The following is a 19,840-nucleotide window of genomic DNA, read 5'->3' as shown; positions in this document are numbered from 1 at the left end:
TGGCTTTGCCTATTTTATATTCATTAAGAAAACGCAGAAATAAATGAAATTATGTACATGGGTCGCTGTATTTAGCCTGAAGCGTGCCATTTGACATCAGTAAGATTGAGAAATCCCCCGAGAGCCTAAGTAAGACATATCGTGATTGGACGAAAAAGCCAAGCCATGTTTGTGAGATATGATTTGCGTCCCATACTCCTTACAGCGCAGGTTCGCTCTCTGGTTCAATCTAACCAAAACTTTAACGAATACTGATTAAATAGTTCGGCGCGAGGACACAAATGGTGAGGTTAAGCTATCAAGCCTACATGCGTCTCTCAGGCTCCAAAGGTTGTAGTGTAGTGGTGGCAGTGATGTTGAGCGAGCGTAGAGAGTGGCACATGCGCTGTAAGGAGTGTGTCATGCTCTTCATACTCCCCACAGCGGATGTTCTTTAAACTGTGGCGTCTATAAATAGATTTAATGCCGTGTTTAAAACTATCACAGATTAGACGAAAAATATTTTCAGGCATTATACTGCCAGTTTTAGACTTTGAATGTTTCCTTTTAAGAAGTGAAATTTTACCCAATGTCCGTTGCAACTGGAACGGAGAAACGCATATCACTCCGCCAAGTCGCGATGCAACATGTCCATGTGGAGTTTGTGAATGCGTATCAAAACCGCGTTTATTTCAGCGAGATTAATATTTACGTATTTTATTGAGTGAAAAAACGACACAAACACCGCCGATCAACTGTACCCAGATGAACCAGCGATTTGGAAACAGTTATTTCGAGCAGGACCAGGTCACGTCACACCACCGACTCCCCATTCCTGCTGTCCTCCAGCCTTGCGTGTCACACAAGGACTGTTGTGGTGACCCAAATAGCATTTTAGTACTCGAATCTCACGGCTGATCATGAATAACATCACGTCCCGGTACAGCGGTGAACAGGGTTCTGAGATGGCGATTCACTCGACCTGTCATCAGCTGGCCGACTTTTGCTGCTATAGGAGAGATTACGCGAGACTAAGAGTGCGGGCGGCCAGTGTACTAGTCAGTGGCAGAAGTACATGTAGGTCTGGCACGGGCAGGTATTATAGTGACAGTTCCTACTGCAACAGTGAAAGGCTTCTCGGGAATAGTACAGTGATGCAAAACAGTACCTGCGATCGGTTGTGGAGAATAGTTCACAAAATGTTTTCATTCCGGCATCTTCTTTTAATAATGCTTATTTTAAGTGTTCTTACATTTTTAAATACCCCCCTAGCCTCAGCAGAGCTGGCATTGTCTTATCCTGACAGAGTATATGTTCAGAGTCTGTTATATGAGTTCGGTAATAATGAAACAATAACAGTGAATCAGCTTGAGGAAGCTCTAGTAGCCATTAAGGCAGAGCAAACTTGTCTGAATCATGATGCACATGGAGGTGCACAACTTGACAAAATTAGTTCCACTACCTCTGTGATTGGATGTGATCAGTTAAATCAAGGAGGACCAAATGCAACAGACTGTATAGACCAACTGGTAAGTTTCTGCCTTTATGTATTTAAAAGGAAAATGTAACCATTTTATTAGCCTATTCCAACGGTCATCGTAGATTGCATTTTAAAGAAGACAAAATATTGCTGACTGCAGGGTTAACTTCACAATACTTTTAAATTACTTCATCACATCCCACTTCTAACCCCTTATGCACCCCCCAAACCCACCCACCTCCAGCAACTTTGATGAAGTATACCACTTCTCCCCCACCCCTAACATCTCTGACAAAATCAGATACCACTTCTCAACCCACACTCCCTCTCTCGAAGTCTGGTCTCACATCCTGCTCATCTATCAATCCTCCCTCATCTATCCCCCCTCTCCCCCATCCTCCCCCCCCAACAATTCTGATAAAATAGCGTCTTCACTTCTCAATATCTCATAAAACAGCATGTCCTATGTATGCGTACCACCAATACAATGTTTGAATGATCTGTTCGTTTACATGTCAGGTTTAAAAAAACTTAAAATGGGCATCTAAAAGGATACAGAATTCAAATCAGTGGTTAGTGGATGATAATGGAGGTACATGTGGTTTTCCAGGGTTAATGCCTATACCATTGTTGTGCTTAAATAAATGCACTTCTGCTGAAATACAGCTTAGAGTAGCTTATTCTGGATGTGACCATCTCTTACACAAGCCAAGCAGTGGTGATTCTGTACTCCTTTAAGGTTACCTTAATGAAATAATTAATTATTAGTCATAAATAAATTAATTAATAAGTAAGAGGAACATTTGTGAACACAAAAATGAAAGGTTGACTGCAATTGAATGTGTTATATATTTAAATAAAGTTTTATGTACATATATTTTATATATTCTCCATTTGTAGGCGTTCACTTATTACACATACTAATTGACTTTCAGTGTCTGAATGCGTCTGGCCTGTTAGATCTCTTCTCTATACCAGTGGAGCGAGGGGTGTATGGGAAAGACTTGCAGAGACTATCTCCAGCCCTACTGTATCATTCTTACAAGTGTCGTAGCACTCGAACATTGCTGGAGGAACCCAGTCTTCATGAAAGACCATCAAGTCTTTCCAGTCAGTGTTTTTCTTTCACAAATTTTACATACAAGTACTGCATATGTAAGTTTAGTATGATACTGGTACCTTTGCAAATCTGCTGGCTATCAACATGGAGAAATTCTCAGACTCAAAGGTGACAACCCTGACTTACTACTGTGAAGAAAAAAAACAAGGGAGAGAGGGCAGACGGGCTTGTTTTAAATACATGTTGTATAACAGGCATTGATTGTAATACAAAATGGTGTGGAATGCAATTTATCAGACTTACAATAATGAAGTTGGTAGTTACATGTACATGTAAATGGGAATGAATAGTAGGCATTTAACACCACATCTGTACTAGTTCAGCTTACTACATCATGGCAAGCTTAGAATTAAAGACTTTATATGTGCTGACGTAGCTACATGTACATGTAATGTGGCTTTTCTACTGTACTTTCACAGTACACCACATAGAGGCAGAGGCATAAAGTACCTTATTATTTTCCGTTATATCACAGCTACATGGACATGCGCTATTTAACTCATTAAAAGCTTCTCTATGTTAAATGTGTAGGATATTTATAGAATTTCTCCGGTGATAGTGTTGAGACAGTAATTTTTTTTGTCTTTGTGTGTTTCAGCCTGGGGCTATGGATTCATCTTTGTCTCAATCATCAACGTCTGTTCACTGGGAGGAGCCATTGTTCTACCGTTTATGAAGTCCAGCTACTACAAACAGATCTTGATGTTCATGCTGGGACTGGCCGTGGGAAGTTTGGCAGGCAGTGGACTTTTGTTTCTTATTCCAGAGGTACATTTTGTAAATCTATTAGTTCAAAATCTGTTCATTGTACACAGTTAATTCTGAAAGTTACACTTTTTACCTGTTAAAGGGTTAATATCAAATTTAACAGTTGAGGAAAATTATTGTTAACTATTTGATTATTATTCAGTATGTAATACCCTAATTATTCTAATTTTGGGACAGATATTAGTAGAGTTGAAAGTAGAATAATAGATTTCCAGTCCTCGAAATTTCGCGCGAATGATCGTTTCGTTCGCGCAAAGGTTACGCAAGATTAAAATTGCGTGAACTTTTTTTCGTTTGCGCAAAACAATTACCATAACATGTGAGGTAACCTTTTTGCGTAACCTATGGGTTAAGCAAATAATATTTACTAAAATGAACTATGGGTTTTTTTTTTTAAGTAACCTTTTTTTTTTGGGAAAATTAGTAAATTTTTGAATTTTGGAGGCCTGCATTTCTTTCCCAGGCGGGGCCTCCGTGGCTCAGTCGGTTAGCGCGCTAGCGCAGCGTAATGACCCAGAAACCTCTCACCAATGCGGTCGCTGTGAGTTCAAGTCCAGCTCATGCTGGCTTCCTCTCTGGCCGTAAGTGGGAAGGTCAGGAAGAAACATGCAGATGGTCGTGGGTTTCCCCCGGGCTGTGCCCGGTTTCCTCCCACCATAATGCTGGCCGCTGCCGTATAAGTGAAATATTCTTGAGTACAGCGTAAAACACCAATCAAATAAATCTTTCCCAGGCTTTTGGAAAAGTAAAGATATGAGTATGTTGGTGATTAGATAGCCTTTCCATGTAAGAGAAAAGAAGCTCAATATTCTTGCTATTGTTACATATATCTTGGCAAAAATGAGCAGACCAGGTGACCCCAGAATTAGAAGAAATAAGGTAAATTTCAATTTATTGTCATACAGAATAATGTACAGCAACACAAATGATGTATTGGGGGGAAGAGCATTTCATCATTGGCTGTATCTTAATCTACTACAGTATACTTCATTTGGGATTTTATACTTTCTTAACTTTAAATTTTCATCATACCAATATAGCTTGAAGGTATTTTCTTGTCATACATGATGATTGCTTGTAATCTATGAAGCCTTTCTCACAATGGCTCTGCAAGCAATACTTTCCTCTTGGTATGTTGTATGAGTGTTTACAAAAGCCAAAGTGACCAGTGACATCAGAAAAGTGATTAAAATCATGGAAGTTTGGCTAAATTTCAGTTTTCATTTTTTAGGCTTTTCACCTTGTGGGAGATGAAAACCATTCAGACTATGTATGGAAGGCAACTACTGTCATGGGAGGAATATATCTTTTCTTTCTGATAGAAAAATTCCTTCAGCTTCTCATGGAATTCAAAAAGGTTTGTTGCAAAATAGATGTTACTTTTTTATCTCTTAATTATTATGCCTCATAAAAGTGTTGAAAGGCTGATTTTTTAGGTAATGAACCTCTTACCGTGGACATGATGAATCTGTAGGTGAGACACACCAGAGGCTTTCCATAATGTGGTGAAATTTCAGATATTATCTTAATAACGTTGTAAGTAGCTTTTGAATTGAGTACCATGCTCATTGTTGAAGACTGATACATTACCATTCTTTTAAATTAACCCAAGGGTGAATTTGTTCTAATAGCATAGGCCTAAATGTCACCATCAAACAGAAAAATAGGTGGAAAGTAACATATAGTCAAGTTGCCCAAACCACAAGGCTATATTTTTTTTGTGTGTCTTTTTACACAAGTGCAGACGTACAGTTTATGAGAAATATGGAGCTACCTTAACAATGGGACAATGTGTGGGTCTACCTAACAGAGAGGGTGGTTACAACACCTCTGGAATTCTGGATTATTGAGCAAAAACTCTGGAATACAGATTCTGAGGTTGCTTGGTCAGACTGAACAAGTGTATACAGATTCTGAGGTTTCTTAGTCAGGCTGAACAAGTGTATACAGATTCTGAGGTTGCTTGGTCAGACTGAACAAGTGTATACAGATTCTGAGGTTGCTTGGTCAGACTGAACAAGTGTGTACAGATTCTGAGGTTGCCTGGTCAGACTGAACAAGTGTATACAGATTCTGAGGTTGCTTGGTCAGACTGAAAAAGTGTATACAGATTCTGAGGTTGCTTGGTCAGACTGAAAAAGTGTATACAGATTCTGAGGTTGCTTGGTCAGACTGAACAAGTGTATACAGATTCTGAGGTTGCCTGGTCAGACTGAACAAGTGTATACAGATTCTGAGGTTTCTTAGTCAGGCTGAACAAGTGTATACAGATTCTGAGGTTGCTTGGTCAGACTGAACAAGTGTATACAGATTCTGAGGTTTCTTAGTCAGGCTGAACAAGTGTATACAGATTCTGAGGTTGCTTGGTCAGACTGAACAAGTGTATACAGATTCTGAGGTTGCCTGGTCAGACTGAACAAGTGTATACAGATTCTGAGGTTGCTTGGTCAGACTGAAAAAGTGTATACAGATTCTGAGGTTGCTTGGTCAGACTGAACAAGTGTATACAGATTCTGAGGTTGCCTGGTCAGGCTAAACAAGTGTATACAGATTCTGAGGTTGCCTGGTCAGACTGAACGAGTGTATACAGATTCTGAGGTTGCTTGGTCAGACTGAACAAGTGTATACAGATTCTGAGGTTGCTTGGTCAGACTGAACAAGTGTATACAGATTCTGAGGTTGCTTGGTCAGACTGAACGAGTGTATACAGATTCTGAGGTTGCCTGGTCAGACTGAACAAGTGTATACAGATTCTGAGGTTGCCTGGTCAGGCTAAACAAGTGTATACAGATTCTGAGGTTGCCTGGTCAGACTGAACGAGTGTATACAGATTCTGAGGTTGCTTGGTCAGACTGAACAAGTGTGTACAGATTCTGAGGTTGCTTGATCGGACTGAACAAATGTATACAGATTCTGAGGTTGCCTGGTCAGACTGAACAAGTGTATACAGATTCTGAGGTTGCCTGGTCAGACTGAACAAGTGTATACAGATTCTGAGGTTGCTTGGTCAGACTGAACAAGTGTATACAGATTCTGAGGTTGCTTGGTCAGACTGAACGAGTGTATACAGATTCTGAGGTTGCCTGGTCAGACTGAACAAGTGTATACAGATTCTGAGGTTGCCTGGTCAGACTGAACAAGTGTATACAGATTCTGAGGTTGCCTGGTCAGACTGAACGAGTGTATACAGATTCTGAGGTTTGCTTGGTCAGACTGAACAAGTGTATACAGATTCTGAGGTTGCCTGGTCAGACTGAACGAGTGTATACAGATTCTGAGGTTGCCTGGTCAGACTGAACAAGTGTATACAGATTCTGAGGTTGCCTGGTCAGGCTAAACAAATATGTACTAGGTTCTGAGGTTGAGTTTGACCATATGGACATCTATTTTCAGATTTGTAGATCAGTATTTACCCAGATGACAGAAAAAAAAATTGTTAGATTACAATGTATATACATGTCATTCTGATCTTTGCATATATTGCCATATATTTTGAAAATTGGACGTGAATCTCTACCCAGTTAGATAGCTGCATTTAGAACTACATACACATGTATGTCACATTCTACAGTTGTGCAGTCTTTGCTCAAGGCAAACATGCACTTTGATTGTATCTCATAGCTTTTGTGACATGTTTAAGGGTGTGTGAATTGGATCTTACAGAATGGATGTAGGGTAACCATATTTGTACAGGTTCTTACAATTGGTACATGTATGTGTTTGTATTGTCTGGTACATGTGCATGTATTTGTACTTGAGGTGTGCTGCATGCTTATGCACAATAACTAGGGTTACATTTCAACTGATATATGCTCCTGCATTCACTATTGTAGTATCGGCTTTGTATTTGTCGTCTTTGCAGCATCTTGCAGTCACATGGACTTGGATGAACTGTAGGCTATTGTAGACACAGCAGTTAAGACACAATGATGGCACATCGCAAGAAGGAAAAGACAAAATCATGAAAAATCAAAAGTGAAAGATCAGAAATAGAGTTTTTCTTTGAAATGAAATTGATTTTTATTAGTTTTTTGACTGACCATTTGAGATACTCAAATTGGATATTTTTTGCAGTCACATGTACATCAGGACCTGCCCAGAAAGCTTACAGCTGAGAGCATCAGTCCAGATTGACTGAAACTCGCAGCATGAGCAATTGGTCTTGACATCACTTATAGAAAAATGTTGATTAGTTATGAATCAAGACAGAATAGTTATGCATTTATGGCTTATGGCAGATGTGGTTGTCACTCTCAGTATATGGCAGGACATGTTCAAACTGATCTAAAGAAAAAAAAAAAAAGACATTTGAGTAAATCAAAAGTCTTGCAACACCTTACATGTGTGCTAAAAATAGTGCGTTGTTTACTGGTCAAAATAAACAAAGATTTCAATCAACAAAAGCAGATCAAAACGAAGTCTGGATTTGACTTATTTACGGGTACTAATCACTGGTGAAGAGAAAATTAAAGAGACTCACAACTGGTGAATTACCCCGAGGAGTATTAACTATAATGATCTTTCAATAGATGTGTGTGTCCCGAGTAATACACCTGGAAAGTGTGAAGTTGGTCGAGTGAAAGGGGGCGGAGAAAAGACACGTGTGCATACGTAGGCCGACATGTACAGAGATCCTTTCTTTTGTAGTTATCTAGCCTACATGTAAATTGTCAAAAATTTAGAGTAAATTTCTAGAGTAAAGAAATTATTTCAGCTCTTCCTCAGGAGAAATGAATTTGAATAAACTTTGATAGGAGCCGTTACATGTATTATTTTTTCTGTGGACAGGTAAATTTCTGTTACCTGTCTGAGCATGTCGTGGCCTGTAGAAACTTGTTAACAACTGCTGTCTTGGTGTCAAAACATTGATTTAACAGTTGTTGACATAATATATGCCTTTGCTGAAAAAGGCTATAAGCCGTAACTGTGTATGCTAAATCCAAATGTAGGCCTTACAGAATTTATTATTTTGTGCCTTAATTATTGCCAGTATATAGTATAAATCTGAAGTATTTCTGTGCATATGTTGCTAGCTGTTCTCATGAAATTTTTATCTCATTGCATTAGCTTCTGTCTTCAGAAATCATAGGGACATGTATATGTCAGAAACCTGTCTGTATGGTCAAGCCGCCTACCTGTGAATTACTAACTCACCTGTGACATGGGTCATTGTACTCATGAAGAGCGGGGAGTGGGTGATGGCCATGTGATTAAGCTGCTTACCTGTGAATCACTAACTCACCTGTGACATGGGTCATGTACTCATGAGGAGCAGGGAGTGGGTGATGGCCGTGCGATTAAGCTGCTTACCTGTGAATCACTAACTCACCTGTGACATGGGTCATGTACTCATGAGGAGCGGGGAGTGGGTGATGGCAGTGCAATTAAGCTGCTTACCTGTGAATTACTAACTCACCTGTGACATGGGTCATGTACTCATGAGGAGCGGGGAGTGGATGATGGCCGTGCGATTAAGCTGCTTACCTGTGAATTACTATTAAACTCACCATGTGACCTACTCAGGAAGAGAAGACTTTGTACTTGGTGAAAATGTATACATCTCGTATCATCATTTACACATGCTTTACTCTCTTTAATCTCTTGATAATTTTCTGCCATTATGAATATGTGGGAAAATGTGAAATCGCAATTCAATAAATAAATCCTCTATAAACAGTGTAGATATAAGTACTGTAAGGTGGAACTTTGTTATCAACCATTGCCCCATTCCCCATAATTCATTAGGGCTACCAGATTGACTTTGTCTTTTAAAAAATGTCATAGTGTATATATACACTAGTAAACTTGTAAAGGGAAGACATTTGTCTGTTTTGCAGCTGTTCATCATGTTGTGTTACTTTCAGCGTCAGAAGTTAGGCAAGCCAATCTACCAGACAAGTCCTACCCTGACACAGTGGCGACTGACCCGGACTACGGCATCTGTTCAATACCAGTAAGGACCCCCACATCGGTCGTTGAAAAATGCCAGATGAAGGATTTGGACATCAACGTTCAAGTAGAGGGCAAGGGGGTGTGCTCATCAGACCACAGTCCCTCATTGTCAAGAGAAAAAAGCACAGTTACAGAGGAACTTCATTCCAATGGATATGGTGTTAATGGAGAAGTTACAGTAAGGACTACTATTACTCTTGGTTAGGTTTAATGTTCAAATCTACTATACATATAGTGCCTGTAGTAGAGCTGAATATCTGGAATTGCCAGCAGGAGACAAGTAATGATCAGCAAGCGCTGAGCATGAGTTGAACATCTGATACAGCACTGAGCATGAGTTGAACATTTAATACAGCACTTAGCATGCGTTGAACACGTAATACAGCACTGAGCATGAGTTGAACACGTAATACAGCACTGAGGGTGAGTTGAACACCTAATACAGCACTGAGCATGAGTTGAACACCTGATACAGCACTGAGCATGAATTGAACACTTAATACAGTACTGAGCATGAGTTGAACACCTAATACAGTACTGAGCATGAGTTGAACACCTAATACAGTACTGAGCATGAGTTGAACATGTAATACAGTACTGAGCATGAGTTGAACATGTAATACAGTACTGAGCATGAGTTGAACACCTAATACAGTGCTGAGCATGAGTTGAACACCTATTACAGTACTGAGCAGGAGTTGAACACCTAATACAGTACTGAGCAGGAGTTCAACACCTAATACAGCCGTGAGCATGGGTTGAACACACCTAATACAGCAGTGAACATGAGTTGAACACCTTATACAGCACTGAGCATGAGTTAAACACCTAATACAGCACTGAGCATGAGTTGAACACCTAATACAATACTGAGCATGAGTTGAACACCTAATACAGTACCGAGCATGAGTTGAACACCCAAGCGCTTAGTACGAATTGGAACACCTATGTACTGATCACAGGTTTGAACACCTAAGGACTGAACACGAGTTGAATACCCAAGTGCTGAGCACCATTTGAACACACAAGTGCTGAGCACGAGTTTTCCACCTAAATGCCGAGCTTAGCATCACTTGTTGAGAGCTGACAATCCCTGATATTCCGATTCCTTGAGTGCACTGTATGTTTTACCCTCCTCTGTTAGCACTTTAAGTTGTGAGCTTGTAGGTCACAATCACAGCAAGCCATTGTTTAACATTTACTTTACTAACAAGCAGGTGTCAAAAAGCAAAGGGAGATAATGCAAAAGAATAAACCAAATCAGCATTTCAGGAGTCATACCAGTTCATGAAAGTTTAAGGTGAGGATAAGGTCAAGATAAGGTGAGGTCTCTGACAGACTAATGCGGCTGAAACATATGATTTTACAGTAGGTGCTAACTGCACTTTTTAGCCCGCAGACAAGCTTATGCAAGATGTATATCTTTGATCTACCAACTATACCGTAAAATCACGTCAGTCCTGCTAGTTTGCGAGAGTCAAAACCAACAAGAACTCACAAGAATTGTGGTAATTGTTGATTTGGGCATCCTCGAGAAATATAAACCAAGTTCATAAATTGATTATTACCTGTTGTCGTGTGATATGTAAAAAAAAAGTAGTTTGGTAGAAAAAATATTGTCACTATCAGAAAACAGTGCACTAAATCTTGTCATATATATGACTAGCAGGAGACAAGATGGTTGTGCGGAGTATTATAATAAACAGTTATTCTGCATGTAGAACATGCACAAGCCATCAATGACAGATAAGAGACGCCTAGACTGGCGTTTACTCAAGTAAAGACGAGTGAGTAGGTAGGCATAGACTGGCGTTCACTCAAGTAAAGACGAGTGAGTAGGTAGGCCTGGACTGGCGTTCACTCAAATAAAGACGAGTGAGTAGGTATGCATAGACTGGCGTTCACTCAAGTAAAGACGAGTGAGTAGGTAGGCCTAGTCTGGCGTTCACTCAAGTAAAGCCGAGTGGGTAGGTAGACCTAGACTGGTGTTCACTCAAGTAAAGCCGAGTGAGAAGGCGTAGGCTGGGCGAGTGAGTAGGTAGGCCTGGACTGGCATTTACTCAAGTAAAGCCGAGTGAGTAGGTAGGCCTAGTCTGGTGTTCACTCAAGTAAAGACGAGCGAGTAGGTAGGCCTATTCTGGCGTTCACTCAAGTAAAGACGAGTGAGTAGGTAGGCCTAGACTGGCGTTCACCTCAAGTAAAGTGAAGTGATTAGGTAGGCCTAGTCTGGCATTCACTCAAGTAAAGTGAAGTGAGTAGGTAGGCCTAGTTTGGCGTTCACTCATGTAAAGTGAAGTGAGTAGGTAGGCCTAGTCTGGCGTTCACTCAAGTAAAGACGAGTGAGTAGGTAGGCCTAGTCTGGCGTTCACTCAAGTAAAAACGAGTGAGTAGGTAGGCCTAGTCTGGCGTTCACTCAAGTAAAGTGAAGTGAGTAGGTAGGCCTAGTCTGGCGTTCACTCAAGTAAAGTGAAGTGAGTAGGTAGGCCTAGTTTGGCGTTCACTCAAGTAAAGACGAGCGAGTAGGTAGGCCTAGTTTGGCGTTCACTCAAGTAAAGACGAGCGAGTAGGTAGGCCTAGACTGGCGTTCACTCAAGTAAAGACGAGTGAGTAGGTAGGCCTAGTCTGGCTTTCACTCAAGTAAAGTGAAGTGAGTAGGTAGGCCTAGTCTGGCGTTCACTCAAGTAAAGTGAAGTGAATAGGTAGGCCTAGTTTGGCGTTCACTCAAGTAAAGACGAGCGAGTAGGTAGGCCTAGTCTGGCGTTCACTCAAGTAAAGCCGAGTGAGTAGGTAGGCCTAGTCTGGCATTCACTCAAGTAAAGACGAGCGAGTAGGTAGGCCTAGTCTGGGGTTCACTCAAGTAAAGCCGAGTGAGTAGATAGGCCTAGACTGGGGTTCACTCAAGTAAAGCCGAGTAGGTATGCATAGGCTGGGCGAGTGAGTAGGTAGGCCTGGACTGGCATTTACTCAAGTAAAGTGAAGTGAGTAGGTAGGCCTAGTTTGGCGTTCACTCAAGTAAAGACGAGCGAGTAGGTGGGCCTAGTCTGGCGTTCACTCAAGTAAAGTGAAGTGAATAGGTAGGCCTAGTCTGGCGTTCACTCAAGTAAAGTGAAGTGAGTAGGTAGGCCTAGTCTGGCGTTCACTCAAGTAAAGACGAGTGAGTAGGTAGGCCTGGACTGGCGTTTACTCAAGTAAAGTGAAGTGAGTAGGTAGGCCTAGTCTGGCGCTCACTCAAGTAAAGTGAAGTGAGTAGGTAGGCCTAGTCTGGCGTTCGCTCAAGTAAAGACGAGTGAATAGGTAGGCCTGGACTGACATTTACTCAAGTAAAGCCGAGTGAGTAGGTAGGCCTAGTCTGGTGTTCACTCAAGTAAAGACGAGTGAGTAGGTAGGCCTAGTCTGGCGTTCACTCAAGTAAAGACGAGTGAGTAGGTAGGCCTAGACTGGCGTTCACTCAAGTAAAGACGAGTGAGTAGGTAGGCCTAGACTGGCGTTCACTCAAGTAAAGGGAAGTGATGTTGTAACAGTAATCCGATCGTTGATCATCAGCGTCTTCGTAACAATCGTAATTAAACAACTCTCTTGTAACCACAGATTTACAGATGTACATCAGCGTCCTTAAGTGATCAGTATTTTTGTACTTTCTGTTTCAGAGGGCTAATGAAGAGACGGATGGTTGTCATGGATGTAAATCTGGGATGGAATCGAGACAAAAAAGTGAAGTGGCCACCGTGGCCTGGATGATTATATTTGGGGATGGCTTACATAATTTTATTGATGGCTTGTCAATTGGTGCGGCCTTTACAGAGAGCATCTTGTCAGGAGTCAGTGTCTCCTTGGCTGTTATATGTGAAGAAGTGCCCCATGAGCTAGGTCAGTTGGTAAAGCCTTTACAGAAAGCATTTTGTCAGGAGTCAGTGTCTCCATGGCTGTTATATGTGAAGAAGTGCCCCATGAGCGAGGTCAGTTGGTAAAGCCTTTACAGAGAGCATTTTGTCAGGAGTCAGTGTCTCCATGGCTGTTGTATGTGCAGAATTGCCCCAGATCAGTTTGGTAACTAGTTTAGGTTCTGTGATCTGGTGTTCAGCTCTTGATGGCTAATGACTGATGAAGTTGGATAGGTTCTCACCAACCAGAGTGATGTTGACCTTCTTGGCCCATCCTTACCTTTCTCTATCTATATAAATCTTAGAGAAGCAGGTAAGAGCTCAAGGAAACAATATGGTGCCAGCACCATTGTTTTTTTAACTTTAAATTTTGCTGCACAATCAAAAATCTTTGAGATCCTGTAATCTAACATATCAAATATATGGATCATAGCTTTTTTTTATTCAACGTGCAGTGCTTGGGTATAGGTACTAATGCATTGATCAAGCATAATGTATTGGTGGCTACAATGGATATTTGAAAGAGGGCTAAGTTATTGATTTAAACATATGAACAATAGAAGAGACATACAGCAGATTGACAAGAGAGAGCACATTGCTGATTAAGCAAATAAATTAACAAGATACATTAACAACTGGTGGGCACAGGTGTGAGTGAGGATGGTTGTTAGTCTAAGGTCTGTTGGTGAGATGAGCTCACTGTAGGCAGGGGGGATTGGGAATCTGTTTTCTCGATTAATGAGTGGCTTTGATCGCAGCATTTCCGTGGCTTCCATCAGCTTTCTTGTGGTGTCTGACATATATTTGTTATGTTATCCAACTCAACTTCTAAATGCCATTGAAAGAAGCCTGTAAGCTGTGGTGTAATGTGGAGATAACCATCTGCAGGTTTCTGACAGATGTTGTCACATACGACCAGCCAGCTGGACTCGAACTCACAGCATCTCACATTGGTGAGAGGCTGTAGATTTATTGTGCTGTGCTAACAGGTTTACCACTAACCCTTTTCATGTCTGTACAGGCACCCTAGAGAATTATAAACCAAGTTATTTATTTATTTATTTGATTGGTGTTTTACGCCGTCTCAAGAATATTTCACTTATACGTCGGCGGCCAGCATTATGGTGGGAGGAAACCAGGCAGTGTGCGGGGAAACCCACAACCATCCGCAGGTTGCTGACCGACCTTCCCACTTACGGCCGAAGAGGAAGTCAACATGAGCTGGACTTGAACTCACAGGGACCGCATTGATGAGAGACTCCTGGGTTATTATGCTGTGCTAGCGTGCTAACCAACTGAGCCACGAAGGCCCCTATAAACCAAGTTCATAAATCATTATTATACTCCTGAGAAATGTTGGCAGAGAAAATTTTATAATAGAAGAATTTGAAAACTTATTGTACTAATGCATGTTCTTTTGGGTGTTTTTTTTTCAGGCGATTTTGCCATCCTGTTGAACTCTGGTATGTCCCTGAAGAAGGCTCTGATGTACAACTTTCTGTCAGCCTGCATGTGTTACGTCGGCCTTGTTGGCGGTATCGTGTTAGGCCAGAACACCCTGGCTCATGACTGGATATTTGCCATCGCAGGGGGCATGTTCCTTTATATTTCACTGGTTGACATGGTAAGTTGGAATACAAACATTAACCCTCTCTGGGGTTAGTACATCCACTTCATTATTTTCACAAGCGAGAAACATGGCTGTAAGTCAGTTACCACAAGAACTCACTAACATGGTACAACTCAAATGAGGCTGAAAGCAACTTTTAACCCCAAGCAAAATGTCAACATTCTCGAAATTTTTCGACGTGTTGACATAATACCAGAGAAAAAAAATGTGAAGATATTTAATGCTTTGTAGCTTTTGTCGAAGCTGCTGTTAAAATGTAGCTTGCACATGTGCACGTGTAGGAGGTAGCTGCTTAAATCCAACTGCCACTGCTTCTGCTTCAGCATTCAGGCAGGTGATATGTCAGGTACCTGCCACTGCTTCTGCTTCAGCTTTCAGACAGGTGATATGTCAGGTACTTGGCACTGCTTCTGCTTCAGCATTCAGACAGGTGATATGTCAGGTACCTGGCACTGCTTCTGCTTCAGCATTCAGACAGGTGATATATCAGGTACTTGGCACTGCTTCTGCTTCAGCTTTCAGACAGGTGATATGTCAGGTACTTGGCACTGCTTCTGCTTCAGCATTCAGACAGGTGATATGTCAGGTACCTGGCACTGCTTCTGCTTCAACATTCAGACAGGTGATATGTCAGGTACTTGGCACTGCTTCTGCTTCAGCTTTCAGACAGGTGATATGTCAGGTACTTGGCACTGCTTCTGCTTCAGCATTCAGACAGGTGATATGTCAGGTACCTGGCACTGCTGCTGCTTCAGCATTCAGACAGGTGATATGTCAGGTACTTGGCACTGCTTCTGCTTCAGCTTTCCGGCAGGTGATATGTCTACTTCTCCTTCAGCTTTCAGGCAGGTGATATGTCAGGTACCTGGCACTGCTTCTGCTTCAGCTTTCCGGCAGGTGATATGTCGGGTACCTGCCACTGCTTCTCCCTCAGCTTTCAGACAGGTGATATGTCAGGTACCTGGCACTGCTTCTGCTTCAGCTTTCAGGCAGGTGATATATCAGGTACCTGTCACTGCTTCTGCTTCAGCATTCAGACATGTGGTATGTCAGGGCTGGTTTTTAGCTTGCCTGTACAAAGTACAGGTGTCATATCCTGAGCGTTTGCATCAACTTCTAATGACAGGGAAAGCCATATTAAACAAAATATTAGAGGTGGTATCTTAAATAGTACTGGATGTGATGAGCTCAAGTGTTGCAGACATATAGAGCACGTGAACACAAGGGGGATGTTCCATCATTGATTTGCTGTGTGCATATTAATTACTGTACATTATAAAATTCATGATGTAGAAGACAATGGCATGAGAGGGATGTTTCATTTTTCATATAAATTACTGTAAATGACCAAATTCATGAAAAATCGGGAAATCTGGGATCAGACCTCAGAGTTTCTCAGCAAGGACGTGGTGTTTGACTTGTTGGGCTCGGTGTCTGTATGATGTGACAGGGTAGGGTGTCATGTTTTCTGCCTTCGGCATGTTACTTTAGTGACAGCAGTGCAGAATCTACCTTGCCACAAGAAGACACGGCATATACACCTAAGTCCTAAGTCATATACAGCTAACTCCTAAGTCATATGACTTAACAATTGTTAAGTATGATGTAAGATCCCATGTATACATCCATACATACATATACACGCACATACACGCTTACCAAAGACACGGCATATACACCTTAGTGCTAAGTCATATACACCTAACTCCTAAGTCATATGACTTAACAATTGTTAAGTATGATGTAAGATCCCATGTATACATCCATACATACACATACACACACATACACACTTACCAAATACACGACCTCAGTTCCTTATGTCTTGAGCTGAAATTCTGCCTTCATGCGTCTTTTACAGGTGAGCACTTTGATGGCTGTGCTACCAGTCTTAAGTTTCTGTAGGCTATTCTCAGTTGCCTTCTCCCATAAACCTGATTTACAGTTATATACATGAAGTATTCCTGCATATTATGTACCATAATCACAGTCAAATCAATGAATAAATATGTAATGCATAGATAACCAGCAACGGGCATATACATGTGTTTGGCAAGATTAAATTTTCAAAGGAAGATAATATTTGTGTTATCTCCCTTGGAAGGTGTTTTGTGGGCTTCGAAGCCAGGGGTATGAAGAATGCTTATATTACATTTACAACATTGATGACCAATCCAAATAACTCCCAAAATCAAAGACAATATTTTAGAGTTCTAAGTCACAGTTCATTACAAAGTCAAACCACTGAATCATTAAGATGAAAGGTGTTCACTAAATTACTGTTTTAAGATTAAGATACATGTACAGATATAGCTGAACATTGTAAAGCATAGTGTAGCCATTGAGTTGTTTCTGTCATCTTGTTTTTTAGCTTCCGGAAATGAACAGTGCAGCGAAAGATGAGGATCGAAAGACTGCCAACCTATGTAACTGGCGTGTATTTTTTCTGCAGAATTCTGGTATTTTGATTGGCTATTGTCTGTTACTCCTTATGGCAGTATATGGTGAGGAGATAAACTTTGAATAATCAGGGACTTATATACATTTATGCATACTACTTCAGGACATCTGGAATAGGACTGGAAAACATCCAATCACAGTTTTATATCAAATTTAATAGGGACACAATAAAGTTGTTCTTTGATATTGTTTTTATATACTGTTATTGGTATGGCTGTTACATGTCTGATTAGAGGCATGGAACAAGCTACATTTGGGCAAATGGTTTTAGACGGGAGTGATTTTTTAAACATCTATTTACATGATAGTCATTGTGCTGAGTGTACATTTGACATTTGGAGCCTGTGTTTTGTATTGTGTGTTCTTTTTTTTATCATAATTGGATCATCGTATTTAATGGGGTAACAGTTTTTATTTCTTTTTAGTGGTTTCTGTGGTAATCTGTGTATTCGATACATATACACATATTCAGAAATATTTGTTTAAGTTTTAATTACAGAATATTTCAGGTGCGGTGCATGTTTTCAGGTACAAATGTAGATACATAAGTGCTATGTCATATACTGTGTGATATCAAATGTCAGTGTTAAGCTTTTCCATTGCCTACATATTAAGTTCTGTTACTTGTTATTAACACAGGTATATTTGACTTTATATGTGTGGAAAAAGTGAGCTGGAAAGTTGTGTTTTATACATTGGACATGCTGTAAATAGACATGTGATGTACACCCCAGCTGGTGATATTTAATGGCTACCAAATACAATGTACATATACAGATCCTCATATTACATGTATCTCCTTTTCATTGAGGGATCAAATACGTCAACAAATTGTGGACAGATGATTAATATTGTCATTTGTTGAATGTTCAAATAAACATATACATATGTCCTTCAGTTTTTGGTACATGTTCAAAAATATCTTAATAATGAATGTACGTTTCAGTTTTATCAGCACATGAAGGGCTTTACTCACGCCTTTAGACAGGAAATTTGTATATTCATTCACTCCCTTTGTTCGTGTCACTGTGACCTCGGCGACAATCAGTTGATGATGTTTGTATAACCATTTGCCCATTATAACATTCATTGGAACTCACTTGTCAGCCACCAATGTGATGTACTTATTTGTGTTTCACTTGTGGGAATGTATGTCAGTAACTTGCCAAAGGTCAGGGGTTTTTGCCGGGCATTCCATTTTCCTCCATCAACAAAACTGATAGTGATCGTATAAGTGAAGAATTCTTAAGTATATAATTAAACAAAAATGAAAAAAGTAAACGCAAAAAAATATATAAATGAACAAATACTTTCACATTCACTGAAACGAATTCATTCAATTTGGTAAAAATTTTATTTGCCACTTCCATTTTGCATGAATAATGGAATTTACCAAGACATGGTCATCACTTGTCATTTCTTCTTTTTTCAACCTGCATCAACAAGCAAACCTGGGACATGACCTACGTAATGATACGCTCACAGATGTGAATGCTGGCTGGTCACAATGTAGGCCAAATCATCGTGGTATGTGAGTGTCAATATGTATGCTTTTCAAACCTCAATGTGTACTATTTATAGGATGTTGCTGAAAAGTTAATTGGATTTTTGCATGACGGCGATTCAGACTGGAGTTTGAATACCAGATATATTGATAGCCTTTGCATGTCCGGAATTTTTATATCCACGGTTTACTCGAGTTATGCTTGAGTGTACACTGGACTCGCTGTGTGGTCGAAAATCTGCGTTACATCCTACTAAATTTCGTCAAATGCTTGTCCGAGGGTCGGTGGTGCCTCAGGTTATTCTGGTTTCCTCATCTTAGGAAACCCAGTGCTTACAGTGAACGAAAAGTTTTGGAGTGTTTGAAAATCAATCGTGACTGTTGACAGTAAAGAAATAGATGTGCAAGTCCATAAATGATGTAGTGCGGGGTACCTGTAGGTTATCGGTACTCTTTCTCTCTTTTGTTACCACAACATCACATGGAACAATATGGAATAAAAACAAAACAAAAGAAAAAAAGACAACCCAGACTAATGAGGTACCAAACACGAGATTCTCACTCCACTTCTCACTCCAGTCTAGTTTGTGATGCCGGTCCAGGCTGTGTACCATGCAGTGAACAACAACAACAACGTTACCTGCATCAAACCTATTCTTATTGACTGAGGAGTTTCCAGGTGGAGGATTAACACTCCGAATTCAGGTTGCAGTTAGTTGGCAGCTCTAGCTGTCGATGTTGACATGTTACGAATATCATTCATTCAGGGTGTAGGCTACGTATACATTTATAAATCTCGTACCGTATGTCATACAGTGTACATTCGGAGTAACCATAGGCCTACACTTAAATGATGTTGATATTAATTGTTTGATTGACAGGCATGATGTTGCGATAATACAGAAGTGCTGTTGGGACTGAATGTTATAATTCTGTCACTCTGAACAGCTTTGTTGTTGGAACACCGATTATCTGCAAAACTTAAATAAAGCCAAATTCCAGGCCTATGGGTGCAGGATAAACTTTTATGAGCCGTGAGGGAGAATACATTTAGAGCCATCTTTTT

General features: G+C 40.5%; 1 protein-coding gene across 1 annotated transcript; it reads left to right on the top strand.

The window, feature by feature from the left end:
* The first annotated feature begins 618 nt into the window (after nt 1-618).
* LOC135467192 (metal cation symporter ZIP14-like) lies at nt 619-18,215 on the top strand. The gene is made up of 9 exons (XM_064744957.1): nt 619-1,508; nt 2,395-2,569; nt 3,178-3,347; nt 4,579-4,704; nt 7,011-7,017; nt 9,161-9,477; nt 12,947-13,166; nt 14,617-14,804; nt 17,182-18,215. The coding sequence occupies exons 1-9, from the start codon at nt 900-902 to the stop codon at nt 17,335-17,337; spliced, it is 1,968 nt and encodes a 655-aa protein (XP_064601027.1). The 5' UTR covers nt 619-899; the 3' UTR covers nt 17,338-18,215.
* Nucleotides 18,216-19,840: the final 1,625 nt, after the last annotated feature.

Source organism: Liolophura sinensis, chromosome 6 (genome assembly GCF_032854445.1).
Source record: "Liolophura sinensis isolate JHLJ2023 chromosome 6, CUHK_Ljap_v2, whole genome shotgun sequence".
In the NCBI taxonomy this organism is placed as follows: domain Eukaryota; kingdom Metazoa; phylum Mollusca; class Polyplacophora; order Chitonida; family Chitonidae; genus Liolophura; species Liolophura sinensis.
This window is presented reverse-complemented; position numbering and strand designations above follow the sequence as displayed.